This window comes from Notolepis coatsorum, assembly GCF_963971535.1.
Source record: "Notolepis coatsorum genome assembly, chromosome: 9".
NCBI lineage: Eukaryota > Metazoa > Chordata > Actinopteri > Aulopiformes > Paralepididae > Notolepis > Notolepis coatsorum.
The window spans coordinates 66,986,679-67,006,148 of NC_140173.1; the positions used below are offsets into that span (position 1 = coordinate 66,986,679).

Genomic DNA, 19,470 nt, shown 5'->3' on the forward strand with positions numbered 1-19,470 from the left:
CCAATGTAAATTACCCAGTATGGTTGTCAATATCCCAATGTACCCAACCCCCCCCACCCAACCTCCTCCAATGTACAGTTTCTACGTCAAATGTATATACTCCCTTTTCTTGACTCCTTCTGTATCACAAACAGTACTGTATTTGCAAATCTGGTATGTCATAAATGTATAGATGTAGTAGCAGTACTGACTATCTGTATGTCATGTATGTCATATATGTCCTGATGAATTGAAAATGGGGGACCCTGATGTAAACAAGACGAAAGTATTTCTCTGGTCTGCATCCCCTTAACAATTGTGTGTATTGAGCTGTACTGTATTGTACCCATTCTGCAATCTGTTAATAAAGTTTTTCAATCAATCAATCAATCAATCAATCAATCAATCAATCATAGGAGTATTAATGTGTACATGGAAAAATATGGTCAAAAACCTTTCATTTTTGGGCTTTAAAAGCTTTAGCCTACTTGTTTTTGATGATGGGCTCAGTGTATGTTGTGTAATTAACTATTGGGTAAATATTATTTTTATGTCACTATAGCTAGCTAAGTTTTTATTATTGATCAAAATATATTTTTAACAGTCTTGTTTTTCTAAGAGCTATTATTGGTATTGTAGATATGCTTGAAAAATCTCACACCTCAAAGGGTTAAGAAAGACCCTCCCTCTATTTGGTCAAAACGTGCTGTGATTGGTGGAACGGGGAGTGGGGTCATAAGAGGTCCGGCGGTGTAGCGAAGAGGCGGTATGTCGACAAACCAATATTCAGGTTAACGGATTCACTCGTCTCAACACACTGGTGAGTTGATTTTATTACGTCATACCTCCTGTCTCATCACGAGTAAAACGTTGACATGATGAGACGTAACACGTAAGCTATCATTACAGCTCAGCCTCCAAGTAAAACGTTGACATGATGAGACGTCACGTAACACTCTGAGCGGAAGTGTCATAATATACGCTATATGGCATACAGACATATTGCCTTATCATGCTGCCCGAAAAAGTTGCCCAGTGCAGTATCATCGCCACCGCGCCTCCTGCCGATTCTGACAACAATTGATTGATTGATTGAAAACTTTATTAACAGATTGCAGAATGGGTACAATACAGTACAGCTCAATACACACACAATTGTTAAGGAAATGCAGACCAGAGAAAGACTTTCGTCTTGTTTACATCAGGGTCCCCCATTTTCAATTCATAATGAGCAATGGACTCTTTTTGTATCACAAACAGTACTGTATTTGCAAATCTGGTATGTCATAAATGTATAGATGTAGCAGTACTGTCTATCTGTATGTCATGTATGTCATATATGTACTGATGAATTGAAAATGGGGGACCCTGATGTAAACAAGATGAAAGTCTTTCTCTGGTCTGCATCCCCTTAACAATTGTGTGTATTGAGCTGTACTGTATTGTACCCATTCTGCAATCTGTTAATAACGTTTTCAATCAATCAAACAATAACTGTTTTTATGGTGCAACAAGAGGTTGCAACAACCTTGCAACCAGTACAAACGTGTTGAGAGCAAAGGTTGAGACATCCGCTCGTTGCCCAACAAGTTGCCTTGTATAGTAGTGTTTCTCAGGAACTTAGCATGTCTTTTTTTTTATCATGCATATATCTTGTGTCTTACCTATTTAATATTTGTTTTCTATGCTTGCATTTTGCACAATCAATGCGGGCATGACTACCCACATTTCACTGTATGCCCTGGTGTGTATGTGAATGAATGAATGAATGAAAACTTTATTTAACAGATTGCAGAATGGGTACAATACAGTACGGCTCAATACACACAATTGTTAAGGGGTTGCAGACCTGAGAAAGACGTTTGTCTTGTTTCCATCAGGGTCCCCCCCATTCTCGAAGACACTCTGATGTCACGAGACCGCCGCCATCTTGGTATAGGGGGACCATACGGATTTCTACCATCAAATCCATGCATTGAGCTCCGTTTTTATTACATGTTTTATCACATTCTTGTTCATTTCATAACATTTTCATACGATTTGTTTTGAAAATATTGAGGCCAACATGGCATTTCACTATTTCGAAAGCCTTTCTGGTGATTCTAAGGCGAGATATGAGTCAAAGAAACTCCCCCTGATTACCACGACCACAACATCAGAGCGAGTTAGCCGAACGTTAGCCACCAGCCACTTTTTCCTCTGTGATGGTATAAAACTTCCGATTTGGATTTCTGTTTTTGTCATTAGTATAACGCGTAACACAGCAGCTCTTTGGCATTGTGAAGGACTGAAGAAAAGTCTGCTTGATTGCCTTTAATTTGCCGCTTTAACTATCCGTTTCTCCACTAAATAGTGTACACAATGTACCAGGCGGGGCAGTTTCCCCCCACGCTGCAGTTGCGTAGCAATAACAGACAGGAAGTTGACTTCGAGAATGTGACAAATAAACCTCTTGATTCTATTCTTGTGTATCATCACAGTTAAAGAAAGCACTTTAAAGCCCATTTCGTGAACCAAATGTGTAGCTCTCCCAGTCCCACCACTAAAATACAAAACAAGCTCTTGACTTTTACAACGGGTAAATATGAATATTTTAATTGTATTCGGTGTGTATTTTGTGACTGAGTTTTGTGAGTGTTTACGCTAGTAATGTTTATAATTACTGGTGTTTAACTATATTTTGATTAATGAAGGGTTAACGTTTAAAATGTTCCAAAAAGCATATCCCATATGGGGCGGCTACGTGGAGTAGTGGGCAAGGCACTCACCACGAAATGCTGGAGACGCTGGGCTCGTCAGTTCGAGCCCAGCGCTCCACATTTGCTTTCAGTTTAGCTGGTCGTCCACAGTAATACACATTGGCCGTATTACGGGGAGGGAAACTGAAGGGTGGGGATCGGGCGTTGTGGACAGCGACTCCTACAGGTCGGTTGGTGCGCCTGCGCAGTAGAATCAGGAAGTGTCGGGGGCAGCGTGAGCCTCCCACGCGTTACTCCTCGCCACTGAGAGATCGAGCTGCGCAGGTGAAAAGATGCGAAGTGCTGTTACCTCAAGTACCGGAGGGGACTTGTGCTATGTATGACTTAGTCCACATTGCAGCCGGCTTGTGGGAGGGTGACAGGGGAGGGTTGAATTGGATGATACGAAATTGGGATGGGAGAAAATATAGAAAAAATGGGAGAAAAAGTGGATAAAAAAAAAAGCATATCCCATATGTAGTTTAATTTAATTCCAAACCTTTATTGCAACTATTTCAAGACAGAGGTTACCGGGCCTAATTTACAGCGACGACGAGCTTACAAAACAAGACACAGTTTATCAGCAATTTCATACATATTGACACAATAAATAAGAATAAACCATACAAAATCGGTTACAAGTCGACACACAGTGGTCGGCTATCATACTTTTAAATGCAGCTAAAGAAGGAACAACCCTCAAAGAAGGAAGAACCCTCAACAAAAACAAACCCTGTGAACTTTGGAAATTACTCAACAACCAAAAAAAACTAAAAAACAGATTTACAAACATCAACATAAAGACAGAAAACACTCTCATCACAGACAAGCTGGATGTGGCCACAATTACTTAAACATATTCTTTACAAACATATATAGCCATAACACTGGTTAATAAACTACCCTCCCACTCTTGGCATTTTGGGGTAGAACACATCCTAGCCTTCTACAAAAACCTAGGGGTCCGCAAAGACGACTTCAAACTTGAAATGGTAACAACAGATGAGGTGCTCAAAAAACGGAGTGCCCTCCAACCTAACAAGGCCACTGGCCATGACAATATCCCCTCCAAATTCCTCAGAGACTCAGCAGCCACCATCACCCCAGTCATCACCCGCCACATAATAAACCTCTACAGAGTACAGCAACTCGCAAAGGGCCTGGTCTACAAGATACACTACACCACTAAGATACCCATGTACATGTCGAAATACTTCCCAAAGGTCAGTGAAGTCCACGACCACAACACCAGAGGGAGTTCCACAAATCACGTTCAACCCAGTTTCGGCTCAAACAAGGGACTAAACACATTCCGCAATTATGCCACAACAATGTGGAACGCCCTACCCACAGCCGTAAAATAATGTGAATCCCTACCCTCCTTCAAAACCGCTCTCAAAGAGCGGCTATACCGGTGGCTGCAATTAGAAACTGGCCGCGGTAAATGTCCAAACCCAAACCCAACCCCCTCCAATGTACAGTTTCTTCCCCTTCGAATGTATAATTTTTTTTTATGATCTCTCTTTCTTAAACAGTACTATATTTGTATGTCATGTATGTCTTAAATGTCTTGATTAATTGAAAATGGTCTGCATCCTCTTAGCAGTTGTTTGTATTGAGCCGTACTGTATTGTGCCCATTCTGCAATCTGTTAATAAAGTTTTCAATCAATCAATTCTTAGGCATATACTCCACTATATATGGTTTAAACGGATTACACATTACACACATTCGTGTTTCCTTTCTATGAGCAGTAGGGGAGATGGGGGGTCAAGTCTCAGTGGACGGGGTTCACGTTGTGGTGGTCGGCGGGGGGTTTGGAGGCATCGCAGCGGCCCAGCGCCTCAAGTCCACGGGGGTCCCGTTCACTCTCATCGACCTGCGAGATGCCTTTCACCACAACGTGGCTGGACTGCGCGCGTCTGTGCAGAGCGGTATGTGATGAAGTGACTAACCCTATCCTGGATGACTGTTCACGAGGATGAACCCTATCCTGGATGACTGTGCATGTTTACAAGGCAGATTAGATTAGATTAAAATGTATTGTCACCAGGGCGGTCCGGTTGGCGTAGCGGAGATTGCGTTCGTCACCAACGCCGGAGACGCTGGATTCGCCTGTTCAAATCCAGCTCCCGGCGTTCAGGGCGTTGTCACCAGCTTGGCTGGCCGTTCACACTAATACAATTGGCAGTATTAGAGGATGGGAAAGCTGGAGGGGTGGGTCCGGTTCGTTGTAAACAGCGACTCCTACAGTTCGGTCGGGGCGCCTGCTCAGCGCGGATAGGATCTAAGGGGGGTAGTGTGATCCTTCCACACGTTACACCCTCTCAGTGAGAGTCCGCGCTGCCAGGAGAAAAGAAGCGGTTGATTGGCTAGACGTGTGTCGGAGGAAGCACGTGATAGCCTCCACTCTCCCAGACCGACTGTGGGGGGTAAGTGCGCAGCGACCAGGAAGGGGATTGGGAATTGGCATAACGACTAACATTGGGATGGGAGAAAAATCGGAGGAAAAAGGAGGGGGGAAAAGATAAAAAAAAAAAAAAAAAAAAATGTATTGTCACCATACAGCACAAGTTTGGCATCCAACCAGAGTGCAAATGTAACAGTAAAGTGCAATAGTAATATACAATGTAGGCCTACAGGTGATTAAACTGGGTATAAAACATATAAATGATCATAGTCAGATGTATGTACAGAGTTGTAGTATTAATATGCACAGTGATATAAAGACACTGGTAGTAAATCATACTGGCCAGCAGCATAGTAAGAGTAGATAAGGAATATGTACATATATATATAAGGGTTGTCAGTTTATCGCGTTAATTCGATTAATTAATTACACAGCAAATTATCGCGATATGAAAATTAACGCAAAATTAATAAAAAAAATATATATAAAATTTTTACTTTTTACAAATTTTAATCAAATTTATTCCATAAGAACGTAGAATAAACATTTACAGACTTTTTTTTTAAATGGCCATTTGCATGTTCTTGGTATCTGATTCTAGGGACATCTATGGATCTCAGGGAATCAAGGGCGTAATTTTGTTTTCAATGGTGGAGGGGACGCGTCTATATTAATCCCAGCCGAAGAGTGCAAGAGCGCTTCCGCATTTTGCCCTGATTGGCCCCGGTAACGCCCTCCAAATGCGCATTTTCTTTTTCCCCGCTCAGACGCCGAAATGGAATACATCATGTATATTATCGCGAGCGGACCAGATTCACTCGCAACGCCATAACGTTATTTCCCTGTACATTGTAACGTTAACACAACGCAGCTGTCAACTGTACTTTACATATTATCCAAACGAGGACCACATAACGCCATAACGTTATTTCGCTGTACATTGTAACGTTAACACAACGCAGCTGTCAACTGTACTTTCATAACACCATAATGTTATTTCGCTGTACATTAACACAACACAGCTGTCAACTGTACTTTTTTTTTTTTTTTTTTTTTTGGTCTTTTTCCCCCTCCATTTTCCTCCGATTTTCTCCCATCCCAATGTTAGTCGTTATGCCAATTCCCAGTCCCTTCCTGGTCGCTGCGCACTTACCCCCCACAGTCAGATCATCTGGGAGAGTGGAGGCTACCACGTGCTTCCTCCGACACACGTCCAGCCAATCACCGCTTCTTTTCACCTGGCAGCGCGGATTCTCATTGAGAGGGCGTAGCGTGTGGGAGGACCACACTATCCCCCTCACGTCCAATCCGCGCTTAGCAGGCGCCCCGACCGAACTGTAGGAGTCGCTGTTTACAACGACCCGGACCCACCCCGCCAGCTTCTCCCACCCTCTGATACAGCCAATTGTATCAGTGCAGACGGCCAGCCAAGCTGGTGACAACCCCGGAGCTGTGAGCTGGATTCGAACAGGCAAATCCAGCTCAGCTCCGGGGCTGGTGACGAACGCAATCTCCGCTCGGCTACCTAACCGCCCTGTCAACTGTACTTTGTATCGTTATGTTATTTCTAAATATTCAGCAGGACTGCCAGACAATGGGTCACACAGACAGAAATGAGTCAGTAAATAGTTGGCAAGGATTAAAAGCAGTCAAATGTACAATAGGAGTTCCAAGTCCATTGATGCTATAGTATAGCAGTGTGACATATACGCCTATGGAAACCTGCGTGACTGACTGTGTTGCAATTAGTCTAATGTCTCCTTCCTGTACTTTAAGCTTTCCCTTGAACTCACTAGCGAGATGAGAGACCGGTGAGAAGATGCAGGAGATATATCACAGTTGTTGTTTTAATAGAGCGAATGTTAGTAACGCCTGCTGCGTCCATTGCGTATATATATATACCGTATTAGCGCTTTAATATGGCGTGTTCTGTGATTAATGTGATTGACCAGCGTTGCGACCAGCATTGCTAATATGAACCAAAGGCTTATATGGCGCGTTCTGGCATCTGTGATTAACCGTGTTGAATGGGGGTCTGAACCAAGCGAGGACCTCATGCGCATGCGCGGCGAGCACCTGGGCGAAGGAAAAGGAAATGCGCATTGCTTACCGGCGAATGGGGAAGAATGCGGAAGCGCTCTTGCACTCTTCGGCTGGGATTAATATAGACGCGGAGGGGACACATTTGGGGGCGTGGTCAGTGGTGCGTTGGTGATTATATACCATGATTATATTATTATGTGATTATATATCATACCTAGTTGCACTGTGTTTTAATGGGCGTGGTCCGGCGAAAATTTTGAACATTTAGAATTTTAAATGCATCAATCTGGTGCACTTTGAGGGTCAAGTAGACAACATACTGTATGTATAAAACAACAGCCTAGACTAGAGGCTTTTAAATACAACAAGTTCATAGACAGATATTTCACAGACACCAAGCAATGCTGTTGCATTTCATGGCAATCACACAGACCATCGTTCACACCAAACTTTGAGGGGAGGGGGCAGGGAGCTCTGTGTGTTCCGTCCTATGTATTTGAACACACCTGACGACCTGAGCTATTGTTATGCAAAGACAAGTAGCCAGGTCGGACTCGGTACTTGGCGCATGCACACAAAAATGTGACTCGTCCCCCGCCAAGTACTCACCGGGCTACTTGTCTTTGCATAACAATAGCTCAGGTCGTCAGAGACCTGAGCTCAGAGAGGGAACAAGCTGCCGTTTTCCGTGTGCGTCGCGTCTCTGTTTATTATCGTGTAACATTGTTTTGGACGGTAAAAAAGTGCAGGCGACAATAACTGCCTTCTGAAAACATGCAGGGGACATGTCCCCCGTGTCCGCCCCGTTAATTACGCCCCTGCAGGGAATGTATTCCCAGTGTCAGAAATACTGTGTCTGTTACTAGGCTTGAGTAAATTGTAATAAACCAAATTAGAATATCAATTAAATCTTTTATAAATTTTTTAAATCTTTGACTGTGAATAACACCATGCTAAAATGGACCAGACCTGGAAAATCTAAGCAAATGAATAAAGGGAAGATGATTAAACAGAAGGTTTTGTAGCTACAGTACTGAATTCTGCCATCCGGACACATGCAATTTGAAATATGATTATAGAATATAGAATATCAGGCCTATAAATTACCTTATTATGGCCAAGTCGCACATCTATGGATCGGGCCAAATCTCCCCTTTCCAATGGCAGAGTTCAATCTGGATTTAGTTTCACCAGGCGTGATTCACGAACCGTGAATGAAATCTACTGTAAACACTTTTTTTATAATGTACATTTCTCTACCGTTTTTCATCAGATTGCAACGCCGTTTTTTCCTAGACGTTTACAGAAAGGTAGAGAAACTAACTGCGTTCTGTTTTATGGCAATAACGTTCAGGTTTGTGGGAGATAATCCCGAAAAATAAGAGAAATTAAAAAGTAAATCCAGAAGTCCGAGGATTGACAGGGGCTGGCGTGAGCTGGGTAGTGTAGTCTTTCGAAATTCGAAAGCCCATCGAAAGCCCTGGGTCTCTTCCTTCAAAGGACTGAACTCACTTTTGGCTGTGCCACTTCCTCTCGTCAATATGCGCAGATGTGCCGCAAGATCGTAGTAAAAAAAAAGGTTATGCGATTAATTAGATTAATTAATTACAAATTCTGTAATTAATTAGATTTTTTTTTATCGCCTGACAGCACTAATATATATATATAATATATATAGTATCTATCTACAGATATGTAATAAGGGTTATATGCAGGTATGTACAGACAGATGTGGATATATATATATATATATCAAGTCAAGAGTTTTATTTGTCACGGCATACAAGTATACAATGAAATGCGGGTGGTCTTGCCCGCAACGATGTGCAATACAGTAGTACAACATATAATAGAATCCAATAGACAATATTGTGCAATAAACAGGTAACATAGTGGGACATCACGGTATTTGTACATAGTTATTTACAGAGCATGAAGGACATGCTAGGTCCCTTGGTAGTGCAATACACTGTTGCTATACTATTTTTAAAGTGACCTTTTTTTGTGGCCATAAGTGTGGGCGTGTGCAGCATGAGTGAGTGCTTTCTCATGTTAAAGTGGCTGCTAGTGTAGAATCCAATAGACAACATTGTGCAATAAACAGGTAACATAGTGGGACATCACGGTATTTGTACATAGTTATTTACAGAGCATGAAGGACATGCTAGGTCCCTTGGTAGTGCAATACACTGTTGCTATACTATTTTTAAAGTGACCTTTTTTGTGGCCATAAGTGTGGGCGTGTGCAGCATGAGTGAGTGCTTTCTCATGTTAAAGTGGCTGCTAGTGTGCGAGCGTGCACAGCGTGTGTGTCGTGCGTGTGCTAATGTGTGCTTGTGTGTGTAGGGTTCAGTGTTCTGTGACCCTCAGTGTTCATTGTTCAATGCTCTGATGGCCTGGGGGAAGAAGCTGAGCCGAAGCCTCTCTGTCCTAGTAGCTGGTGTTCGCAGGCGTCTGCCTGACCTCAGCAGCTGGAACAGGCTGTTATTGGGGTGGTGAGGGTCTTTCATTATTCTGCAGGCTCTGGATTTGCACCTCTTGTTGTATAGAACCTGCAGGGGAGGTAGTGCAATACCCGTGGTACGCTCTGCAGAGCGCACCACTCTCTGTAGGGCCTTCTTGTCCTGTGCCATGCTGTTGCCATACCAGGCAGTGATGTTTCCAGTCAAGATGCTCTCTACAGCTCCGGAGTAGAAGGACTGGAGTATCTTCCCCGATACTCTGAACTTCCTTAACTGTCTCAGGTGGTAGAGGCGCTGCTTCGCCTTTTTTACAACTGTGTCTATGTGTGTTGACCATGTCAGATCCTCTGAGATGTGGACCCCCAGGTACTTAAAGCTGCTCACCCTGTCCATGGTGGCCCCGTTTATCCTCAGTGGTGTGTGTGTCTCCTGCTGTCCTCTCCTATAATCCACGATCAGCTCCTTGGTTTTACCAATGTTCAGGAGCAGGCTGTTGTCCTGGCACCAGCGTTCCAGTACCTCAACCTCCTCCCGGTAGGCCTTCTCGTCGTTGTCCGAGATCAGCCCCACCACCACGTGTTGTCTGCGAACTTCACTATGGAGTTGGAGCTGAACTTGGCCACACAGTCGTGTGTGTATAGTGAGTACAGCAGGGGGCTCAGAACACAGCCCTGGGGGGACCCGATGCTCAGGGTGATGGTGTTGGAGGTCTGACCCCCCACCCTGACCGCCTGGGGTCTTTCACTCAGAAAGTCCAGTACCCAGGCGCTCAGAGCGGGGCTCAGACCCAGCTCGATCAGCTTGTCCACCAGTCTGGTGGGGACTATGGTGTTGAACGCTGAGCTGTAGTCAATGAACAACAGTCTCACATAGCCCCCCTTCTGACGGTCCAGGTGAGAGAGGGTGCTGTGCAGTACTTGGGAGACCGCATCGTCAGTGGACCTGTTTGGCCTGTATGCAAATTGCATAGGGTCCATATCGCTGGGGAGGGAGGCACAAATGTGATCCTTGACCAGCCTCTCGAAACATTTCATGGCCACAGAGATGAGTGCCACCGGTCTGTAGTCATTGAGACCTGCTGGGGAGGGTTTCTTTGGTACCGGGATAATGGTAGACATCTTGAAGCAGGCAGGGACCACTGACTCCTTCAGGGATCGATTAAATATGGTGGTGAACACAGGGGCTAGCTGGTTAGCACAGGACTTGAGTATGCGTCCTGTTATTCCATCTGGGCCAGCCGCCTTCCTGGTGTTCACCTGCATAAATGCTCTTCTCACACTGTGTACCGTCAATGAGAGAGCGTCCCCGCCCCCCGCGGATGCCCCCCCCCCCTCCACAACAGCCGGCGCACCAGTGACGCCACTAGCCGTTGAGCTAGCAGTGCCACTGTTTGCACCAAACCGCGCGTAGAAGGTGTTGAGCTGGTCCGCAAGGGAGGCGTCGTCGCTCCCCATTGAGGGGGCGATGACTTTGTAGTCAGTTATAGTCCTCAGTCCCTGCCATAAGCCTCTTGTGTCATTCTGTGCCATTTGTGCCTCCATCTTGTCGGCATACGTCCTCTTAGCAAGTTTAACAGCCTTGCGCAGAGTGTAGACTGTTGTCTTGTACTCTTCCATGTTTCCTGACTCTCTGCCCAGGTTATAAGCAGTGGTGCGAGAGTTCAGGGCTGCTCTGATAGTACTGTCCACCCATGGTTTCTGGTTCGGGAACACCCTCGCCTTTTTTGTGGGGACAATACTATCAGGCCTAACAAAATTAATAGTTGGTTTCAGGTTGCCGACCGACCCTGCCGATTTAGGTGCGACCCAATATATTTTATGAGTTTTTTTAAAAAAATTATTAAAAAAAAAAGAAGAAAAAAAATCGTTTTTTTTTTTTTTTTTTTTTTTTAGAATAAAGTTTCATAGAAATCTTAGTCAAACATTTAGTATTATGGATATTAAACATGCTGGCAGAGTACATGCATCCATGTTGTTGTGAACATTTTAATTAAATAAAGAAATTCCCTATCCATAGTCGCCGTGGGAAAGAATAAAATAAAAAAATAAAATAAAATAAATTCCCTACCTACCCATGGCCAAACTGACAACCAACCTGAAACCAACTATTAATTTTGTTAGGCCTCAGCGAGTGTTGTTATGAAGCTCACCACAGTGTCTGTGAACTCGCTGACGTCACTGGTGCTCCTCTCGAGCATTCCCCAGTCGACGTCATCGAGTGCGTCCTGAAGCGTGGCCTCTGATTGGTCGGTCCATCTTTTTACCTCACGTGACACGACGGCGTCACGTGATCTTTGTTTGTAAGCAGGGACCAACAAGATGGCGGCATGATCCGACGTGTTCGTCACTCCCGCTAATGGTGGGGCCGGTACAGCCTTGTATCCGGCTCTGAACAGGGTGTAACAGTGGTCGAGTGTATTTCCTCCCCTTGTGGAGCAGACGATGTGCTGAAAGAAAGACGGCATGACTTTTTTCAGATTCGCCTGATTGAAATCCCCGGCTACAATCATGGCCGCGCCTGGATGCTTGATCTGGTGTGTGTTTAGATGGTCGTGTAGTTCCGCTAGCGCCCTGCCGACGCTCGCCTGGGGGGGAATGTACACTGCAGTCATGATCACTGCAGTGAACTCGCGTGGAAGATGGAAGGGGCGACATTGGATCGAGAGGTGTTCCATGTCGGGAGAGCATGAACGGGAGAGTATCTTCACCTCCCCGGGGCTAGTCCAGCCGTATATATATGCAGTATATACAGCATTATTGTAGATGTTATCATACAGAGTTATATGGGTTATATGCAGGTGTATATTTGTTAATGTCATATGAGTGTGTGATGTTCACTAATATCAGTCTAATAATAATTTCACATGACTTCCTTACATAGGCTTTGCCCAGAAGACCTTCATTCCATATGTTGAGACTTTTGGAGAGAGCTTCGTCCAGGGCAGAGTGTCGGGGGTCGACACAGAGAGACAGCTTGTGGTGCTGGAAGAGGGGAAGGTAGGCAGTGCGTTTCGCTGTCAAATACTTATAGTATAGTTAAACCCTTCAATTGAATGTTTTGAATATATTGAAGTTGAATCTACTTTGCAATATGTGAAATCTTGTAAATTTGTAAAAATGGTCTGTATGCTAGATAACCCATAGGCTACAGTATAGTATACGTTTTAGTTGGAGTAGCCTATAGGGAGGTGTAGTCTGACGTCACTTTAGTTTCCCGCGCGGTCCACCCGTATAGGGATTTATTATTGGGAAAATGTATTATCGGCTATTGTAATAATTCTGCCTCATGAACATTGGCAAGCTTTCCATTTTTGCACAAAATGAGTTCCCTTCTATCACTAACATTATTGTTTAACACTTTGATCGCCATGGTTCAAATTCATAATTTACCATCCCTAGCCAGCTCTATTTGTCTATGGAGAAGTTCCCCTTCTTTGCAGGGCTATAACCTTTTAAATTCTATTGCTAAATTGCCATTATTATGGCCCATTCAATGTCCTATATCCATTGTTCAGGGTGTAGCAACGATATACTTTTTCATTCACATATTCATACTAAAATATGGTCTAAAGTATAAGTATGTTTTTATCGTTTTCTGCAGCTTTCTCCAGAACTTGATTTATAGCTCTAAATGCATTATATTGATGATCAAATACAGTTTGGTAGCGATCGTTGCCAGATGAAAAATTTCAACTGGAGGTACTTCTAGAAGTTACTACGTATCATCTGATATTGACCGGATGGGCGAGGGGGCGTTTATAATTCCGTGGGCAACGTTATACCATTCATCTAGTGTGGGTCATATGATCATCAGATCAGTTAGTATAGAATACGTTAGAAAATAACGTTGGAACTCACCGTATCTTCCTCGCGCCGTTGGACGATCAGCGTGGAGTAGACAGTTTTCGATTATGGGATGTTGATCCTGATGAACCATTTCCAGGTTGTATAATACTATATACGTCCAAATAACGTTGTTTATTGAGTTAGGGCGAGCGATTGATTATCCAGTGTGTTGAGATGGAGTCCGGCTACCGATCGCGAGTGCCCGGACGACATATGGATTAGGCTTGGGCGGTATCACTTTTTTCATACCGTTATACCTTTATTATATAATACCCCGGTGTACGGTATTGAACGGTATGACGGGGGGGGGTGGCGTGGCAACCCCTGTTACCAAGTAAACAGATCGCGGAGATGGCCAGTTAGCCCGCAGCATCAGAGTGCTACTATCATTAGCTCTCAGAATGGAGCCACTAGCCAGAAGCCCGCAGCATCCTAGTAATACTAACGTTAACTCTCAGAATGGTAGCCAGGAGCCCCGCAGCACCCTAGTAACGTTAGTATTGTGTATTCATAAACACACCGGACTGCGACGTAACGTTTTACCGTTTATTTGCTTGTTCCACCAGTCCACAACAACACACACTCTCGTTACCACAACGTTTTACGGTATTTTCACAGCACTGTCGCAACATTACCGTAAAGCGTGACCACCGTTGTGATACACATACACAACAGTTAGCTCTCAGAATAGCCAGTTAGCCCGCAGCACCAGGCAGCAACGGTAAGCGTGTCTCGACTCTCATTTAATTTCCAGTGAAGCGGGGTTTCCCCTCCTCCTGTGTATAGACAACCAGCTCTGCGGCTCGCTGCCTCGCTCCACTAGTGACTCGAGGACTGGTCTCGCCCTCTGCTGGTGCGTGTGTGCAGTGCACTACAACCAACCACTGTTAAATCTCCGTTTCACTGTAATATAAACTGAAATGGATCTGTGATTTTGACGGTATTGATTTTCAATACCGTCGGCATCTCTAAATACCCCGGTATACCTTAATACTGTCATACCGCCCATGCCTAATATGGATGAGCACTTTCTGTTTGGCGCGCCCCTCCCTCTTGGCCGATCTGGCGATCGGCCACCGGATGGCGCTCTTGAACCGTTAGACAGTTGAGTGGAGCTCACCAGTACATCTCATGTCTCCGGAGGAGAAATATGATTTCGATCACAGATTTTTGAATTATTGATATCAAAGACGAGTTACGGCGTCTTCGGCAGAATGAGCATGGCGAGGAATGACGTCTAAACACGTCATCTGCGATTAAAGTGTTACGCAGTTTTGGTTGAAATAAAATTATACGTAATTATTTTACGATTAATTGCGAATTGTTTCATGTTGAGCTATAGATTGCGGATGAATACACACAGAAAGGTACACCATGCCAATGTTCATGCTTTATTTGTTTTAAACGAGACGATTTAGAAATGTGTCCATTGGAAATACATTGCAATTTCAAGCGAGGTGGACCGGCCGGAAACAACAATGACGTAACCACTACACCTCCCTATAAGAGATGAGGGTTAGAGGAGAGGGAGGGAGGAAAGCCCAGGTTGTTGTTTGTATATTGCAGATAATATGACAGCTTGCTGGTTCTTGATGCAGCTGATGCAGCTGTCAACCTGCACTTTTACAACAGATAAAAATACTCTGTTTTACAAGACTGCGATTATAAACTAAAACTACAGTTTTCACTCTGCAATTTATTTTTGTAGGACAATTTGTGTTTCTGTGGCTTTGGTAGGGACATGTCTTTGGTAGGGACATGTGTCTTTGGTAGGGACATGTCTATGGTAGGAACATGTCCCTAGCATCCCTATATCCTATGTTATAGGCCATAGAATGTGAATGATTTGATTGAGTGGTTGTTGCCTATTGGCCATATTCACACCCTGTTCCCACAAATGGCCTCCATGTGAATACGGTCAATTTCGTATCATTACTCATATCAGTCGTCCAGTGGGATGTCTGTCTGATGATGATGTATGATTGTTTCATGACTTCTGTCTTCTTGTCCTTGTAGGAAATCCACTACTCCCACCTCATACTGTGTACGGGGACGGATGGACCCTTCCCTGGCAAATACAACATGGTGGCCTCCTACCGGACGGCCATTAATGCATATGAAGACTTTGTTAAGGAGGTAGATCTTCTGGGGGAAGAATTGTGTGTAGCAGAGGAGGAGAGGATTAGGGTTGTCGCGGTTTTCCCATGCAGAATTTCCTATGACTAATCATAATCATCATTTATTTATTCGTACATGGAATTACCACAGTCCAACAGTACATATTCATATAATTCACCAAATACCATGGCCGAAAGGAACAGGAAGAAGAAAAAATCTTATATATACCTGCCCCTACACACACACAACACACCGATAGACATATTGTGTAAAACCAAACAGAATATACCCATTTTGCAAAATAATTGAAACATCAACACAACCAAATTAAATCAACATAAATAAACCCATTTTGTCTATCTATCAGTCAAACTACATAATACTACTAATAAACTCATGACAACACATTTTACAAAATTACGCTCAATATCTGTAGAGCGATTGCTTTGATCTTTAACACTTTCAGCGGCAATCACGACTATAGTCGGTTTATCTCGCCATGCGTTGAGCGCCAAAACCCGAGTATAGTCGGGTTTTCGATAGTTTTTTCTTTTATTCGATTTTATTCCCCCCCCCCCTTTTTCCGTTGTTCTCCGTTCCCAATGTTAGTCGTTATGCCAATTCCCAATCCCCTTCCTGGTTGTTGCGCACTCTACCCCCTACCGTCGGTCCGGGAGGGCAGAGACTATCACATGCTTCCTCCGACACATGTGTACCCAGCCCACCGCTTCTTTTCACCTGGCAGCGCGGACTCTCACTGGGAGAGTGTAACGTGTGGAAGGATCACACTACCTCTCCCAGATACTTCCCTTGCTGTACAGGCGCCCGACCGAACTGTAGGAGTCGCTGTTTACAACGACCAGGACCCACCCTCGCCGGGTTTCCCACCCGCTAACACTTCCAATTGTGTTAGTATGGACGGTCGGCCAACCCGGAAGCACCACAGCTGGATTCGATCCCACTGTCTCTGTGGTGGTAGACAGACGCTTAGTCCGCTGCGCTACCCGTTCGCCCCGATTTTTTTTCCTATACAGTCTCATGGACCTTGTGTATCATTGGGACTCATTCTGAGACCCCGAGATTGCAATGCCGGCCGAATCCTGCTACAGTAGGTGGCAGCAGGGGCGTAGCTGTAGATTGTGGGCCCCATGAAATAATGTATTTGTAGGCCCCCAGTGAATGCGAGCGCGCAAGATAATTATTTTTTTGCCATTTATTTATTGATGAAAACGCATAGTATGGTTTTTACCTATACATTCGGATCAGCAGTTCAGCACCTGCACTGTTGGTGGGTGAGCCTAGTAAAGGATGTCGCATTGCGTTCATCTTTTTTTTGTTTTGTTTGTTTTTGTTTTTTGTATTTTATTTTTTTATAATTTTTTATACATAACATCAAATTAGACACACAAGCATTAACAGTAAACATCCAATGAAATCACCATTTGAATCATTATAAATGTAGTATACGAGATATATACCTAATACTTGCTATCTATCTTCAATGAATGGACCAATGCAATAGTCTACCAAAGCCCCCCCTCTCTCTCTATATAACACACACGCACGCACACACACACACACACACACACACACACACACACACACACACACACACACACACACTTCAGAAACAAACATCTTTTTTTTGGGCCCCCCCCCCCCAGTGCTGGGCCCTTGGAATCATCCTAAGCTACCCCCCCCCCCCAGCTACGCCCCTGGGTGGCAGTATCGCCTACCCTTTGAAACCTTATTTCACACTGTGTGTTACATTTTATATGGTCCGGGTGGAGAAATGGTACCTGGGCAAGTGAAAGGCTTCATTCGAGCCACTTGGAACACGTCCAGCACACTTGATGCATAGTTTGTCCCATTTCATGTCAGGGACCCCATGGACATCAATACTGGAAATCGCGATCAGACAATTGGAATATTCATTTTGGAATACCTCCTAGCAAAGGTAAGGACTATATGACATCAATTCTACTTTGATCCTACAATGATTTCACATCGATCGCAACGATCATATGTTACGTACTCCAAAACGTATACCGTTGCTGACGGTCAGAGCATCACAAAACTACCCCCCCCCCTTTGATGCCTTCATGATGAAACATAATACCTATTATATACCTTTTGATTTGTAAATAGTATCGTGTCCAGGCGAGCAACACGAACGACTTTCGCAAGATGCACATAGCGCTCCATCACTCAGCTTCCCGGAATTATTCCCGCGAACGTATACATTTTTACATGTTGGACGATTGATTGATTGAAAATTGTATTAACAGATTGCAGAATGGGTACAGTACAGTACAGCTAGTATGGAGAGATAGTGACTGTCAAATGAGCCATAGTATTGTCTCCATAGCTATAATATAGAATATAGATATAGCTCTGCAAACATCGTGATGCATCGTGAAAATGCCTATCTTTTAAAGCGTGGCCCATTGACAGCAGGGATGGGGATACACGCTGGCGCTGAATGAGTTAAGGTTATGGGGCTACATTGACCCACTGTGTCTGTCCGTCTACATCTGTTGCTGGTCTGGCCTCGTCCTCTGAGCTCCTCTCCACTCGAGCTTTCGCTGCTGGAGGTTTAATCTGAAATATTTCTACTTCCTCCTCTATCGTTGTGTAACATGTCATATTGTCTCTAGAGCTTCTTTCTCTCCTTCACGTGAAGTTAAAACTACTCTGTAAGTGAAAGGGAAACCTAGAAATAGCTGCTGTGACACATTCAGTTTATAATGTTGTCTGACTTACACGCTTGATAACACGTTTAGTATTTTACAAATTAGTGTTTTTTTTATTAGAATGTGGGCACTGATATGGGAAAATGAACTAAATGGGTTTTATTTACATTATAAAAACATGTAATGTACTCTGTGGAGCCTAAACCACCAAGTAACACCGGTATCACAGACTACAGGGCGAGTCTAGTGATGACTCAGTCTGGCCTGCTGTCTCGGGTTGATCTTAATATATGTGTCTGTACTGGTCTGTTTGATATTTGTTGACCGCCATGTTGTCTGTTGGCCTCTGATTAGATCCAGGCAGCAGAGACAGTGCTGGTGGTGGGAGGAGGCTCCACGGGGGTGGAGATGGCTGCTGAGGTGAAGACAGAATACCCCAGCAAGAAGGTGACACGTCCCACTGTCAGAGTCCAGGTCACATCACATGATTCAAATGTATTGTCATCATCCAGCACAAATACAGTACAACGAGAAGCGGTTTGACATCCAACCCGAATGCAAATGTAACAGTAAAGTGCAATAGTAATATACAATGTACAGGTGATTAAAGTGGGTATAAGATATATAAATGAGTACTACTGAGTAATAGTGCTAATCAGATGTTTGTACAGAGTTGTAGTATTAATATGTACAGTGATGCAGGTAAAGACACTATGGTAGTAAGTCATACTGGCCAGCAGCGTAACTAGTAAGAGTAGGTAAGGGATATGTACAGATATAGTACAAATGCCTGAGTGAATACAGATATAGTATCTACAGAAAAAAGATTATATGCAGGTGTGTACAGACGGATGTGGATAAATTTATATATGATAAGAATAAATATATATATATACAGTATATACAGCATTATTGTACATGCTATCATACAGAGTTGTATGGGTTATATTCAGATATATGCATATGGTATATACGGCACTATTGTACATGCTATCATACATAGTTATATGGGTAGACTATAGTATGAGGTAGGTAGTTATGATTACTATGATTACAGTGTAGTGTAGGGCAGTTGTAGACGGTGAAAGCAGTAGGTAGGTATAAATTGAGTCTAGGTAACAGAGTTCATACAGTAAGGGTAACGTAAGGTTATGTATATATAACCAAGTTCTGTGAGTTATG

General features: G+C 43.8%; 1 protein-coding gene across 1 annotated transcript in view; it reads left to right on the forward strand.

The window, feature by feature from the left end:
* Positions 1 to 774: 774 nt before the first annotated feature.
* aifm2 (AIF family member 2) overlaps positions 775 to 19,470 on the forward strand; it is a 34,987-nt gene continuing 16,291 nt past the window's right edge. Inside the window, exons 1-5 of the mRNA XM_084321374.1 lie at positions 775 to 799; positions 4,472 to 4,651; positions 12,513 to 12,628; positions 15,494 to 15,613; positions 18,643 to 18,735. Coding sequence (XP_084177500.1) covers positions 4,480 to 4,651; positions 12,513 to 12,628; positions 15,494 to 15,613; positions 18,643 to 18,735 — 501 coding nt within the window. The 5' untranslated portion in view covers positions 775 to 799; positions 4,472 to 4,479. The remainder of the gene's footprint in view (positions 800 to 4,471; positions 4,652 to 12,512; positions 12,629 to 15,493; positions 15,614 to 18,642; positions 18,736 to 19,470) is intronic.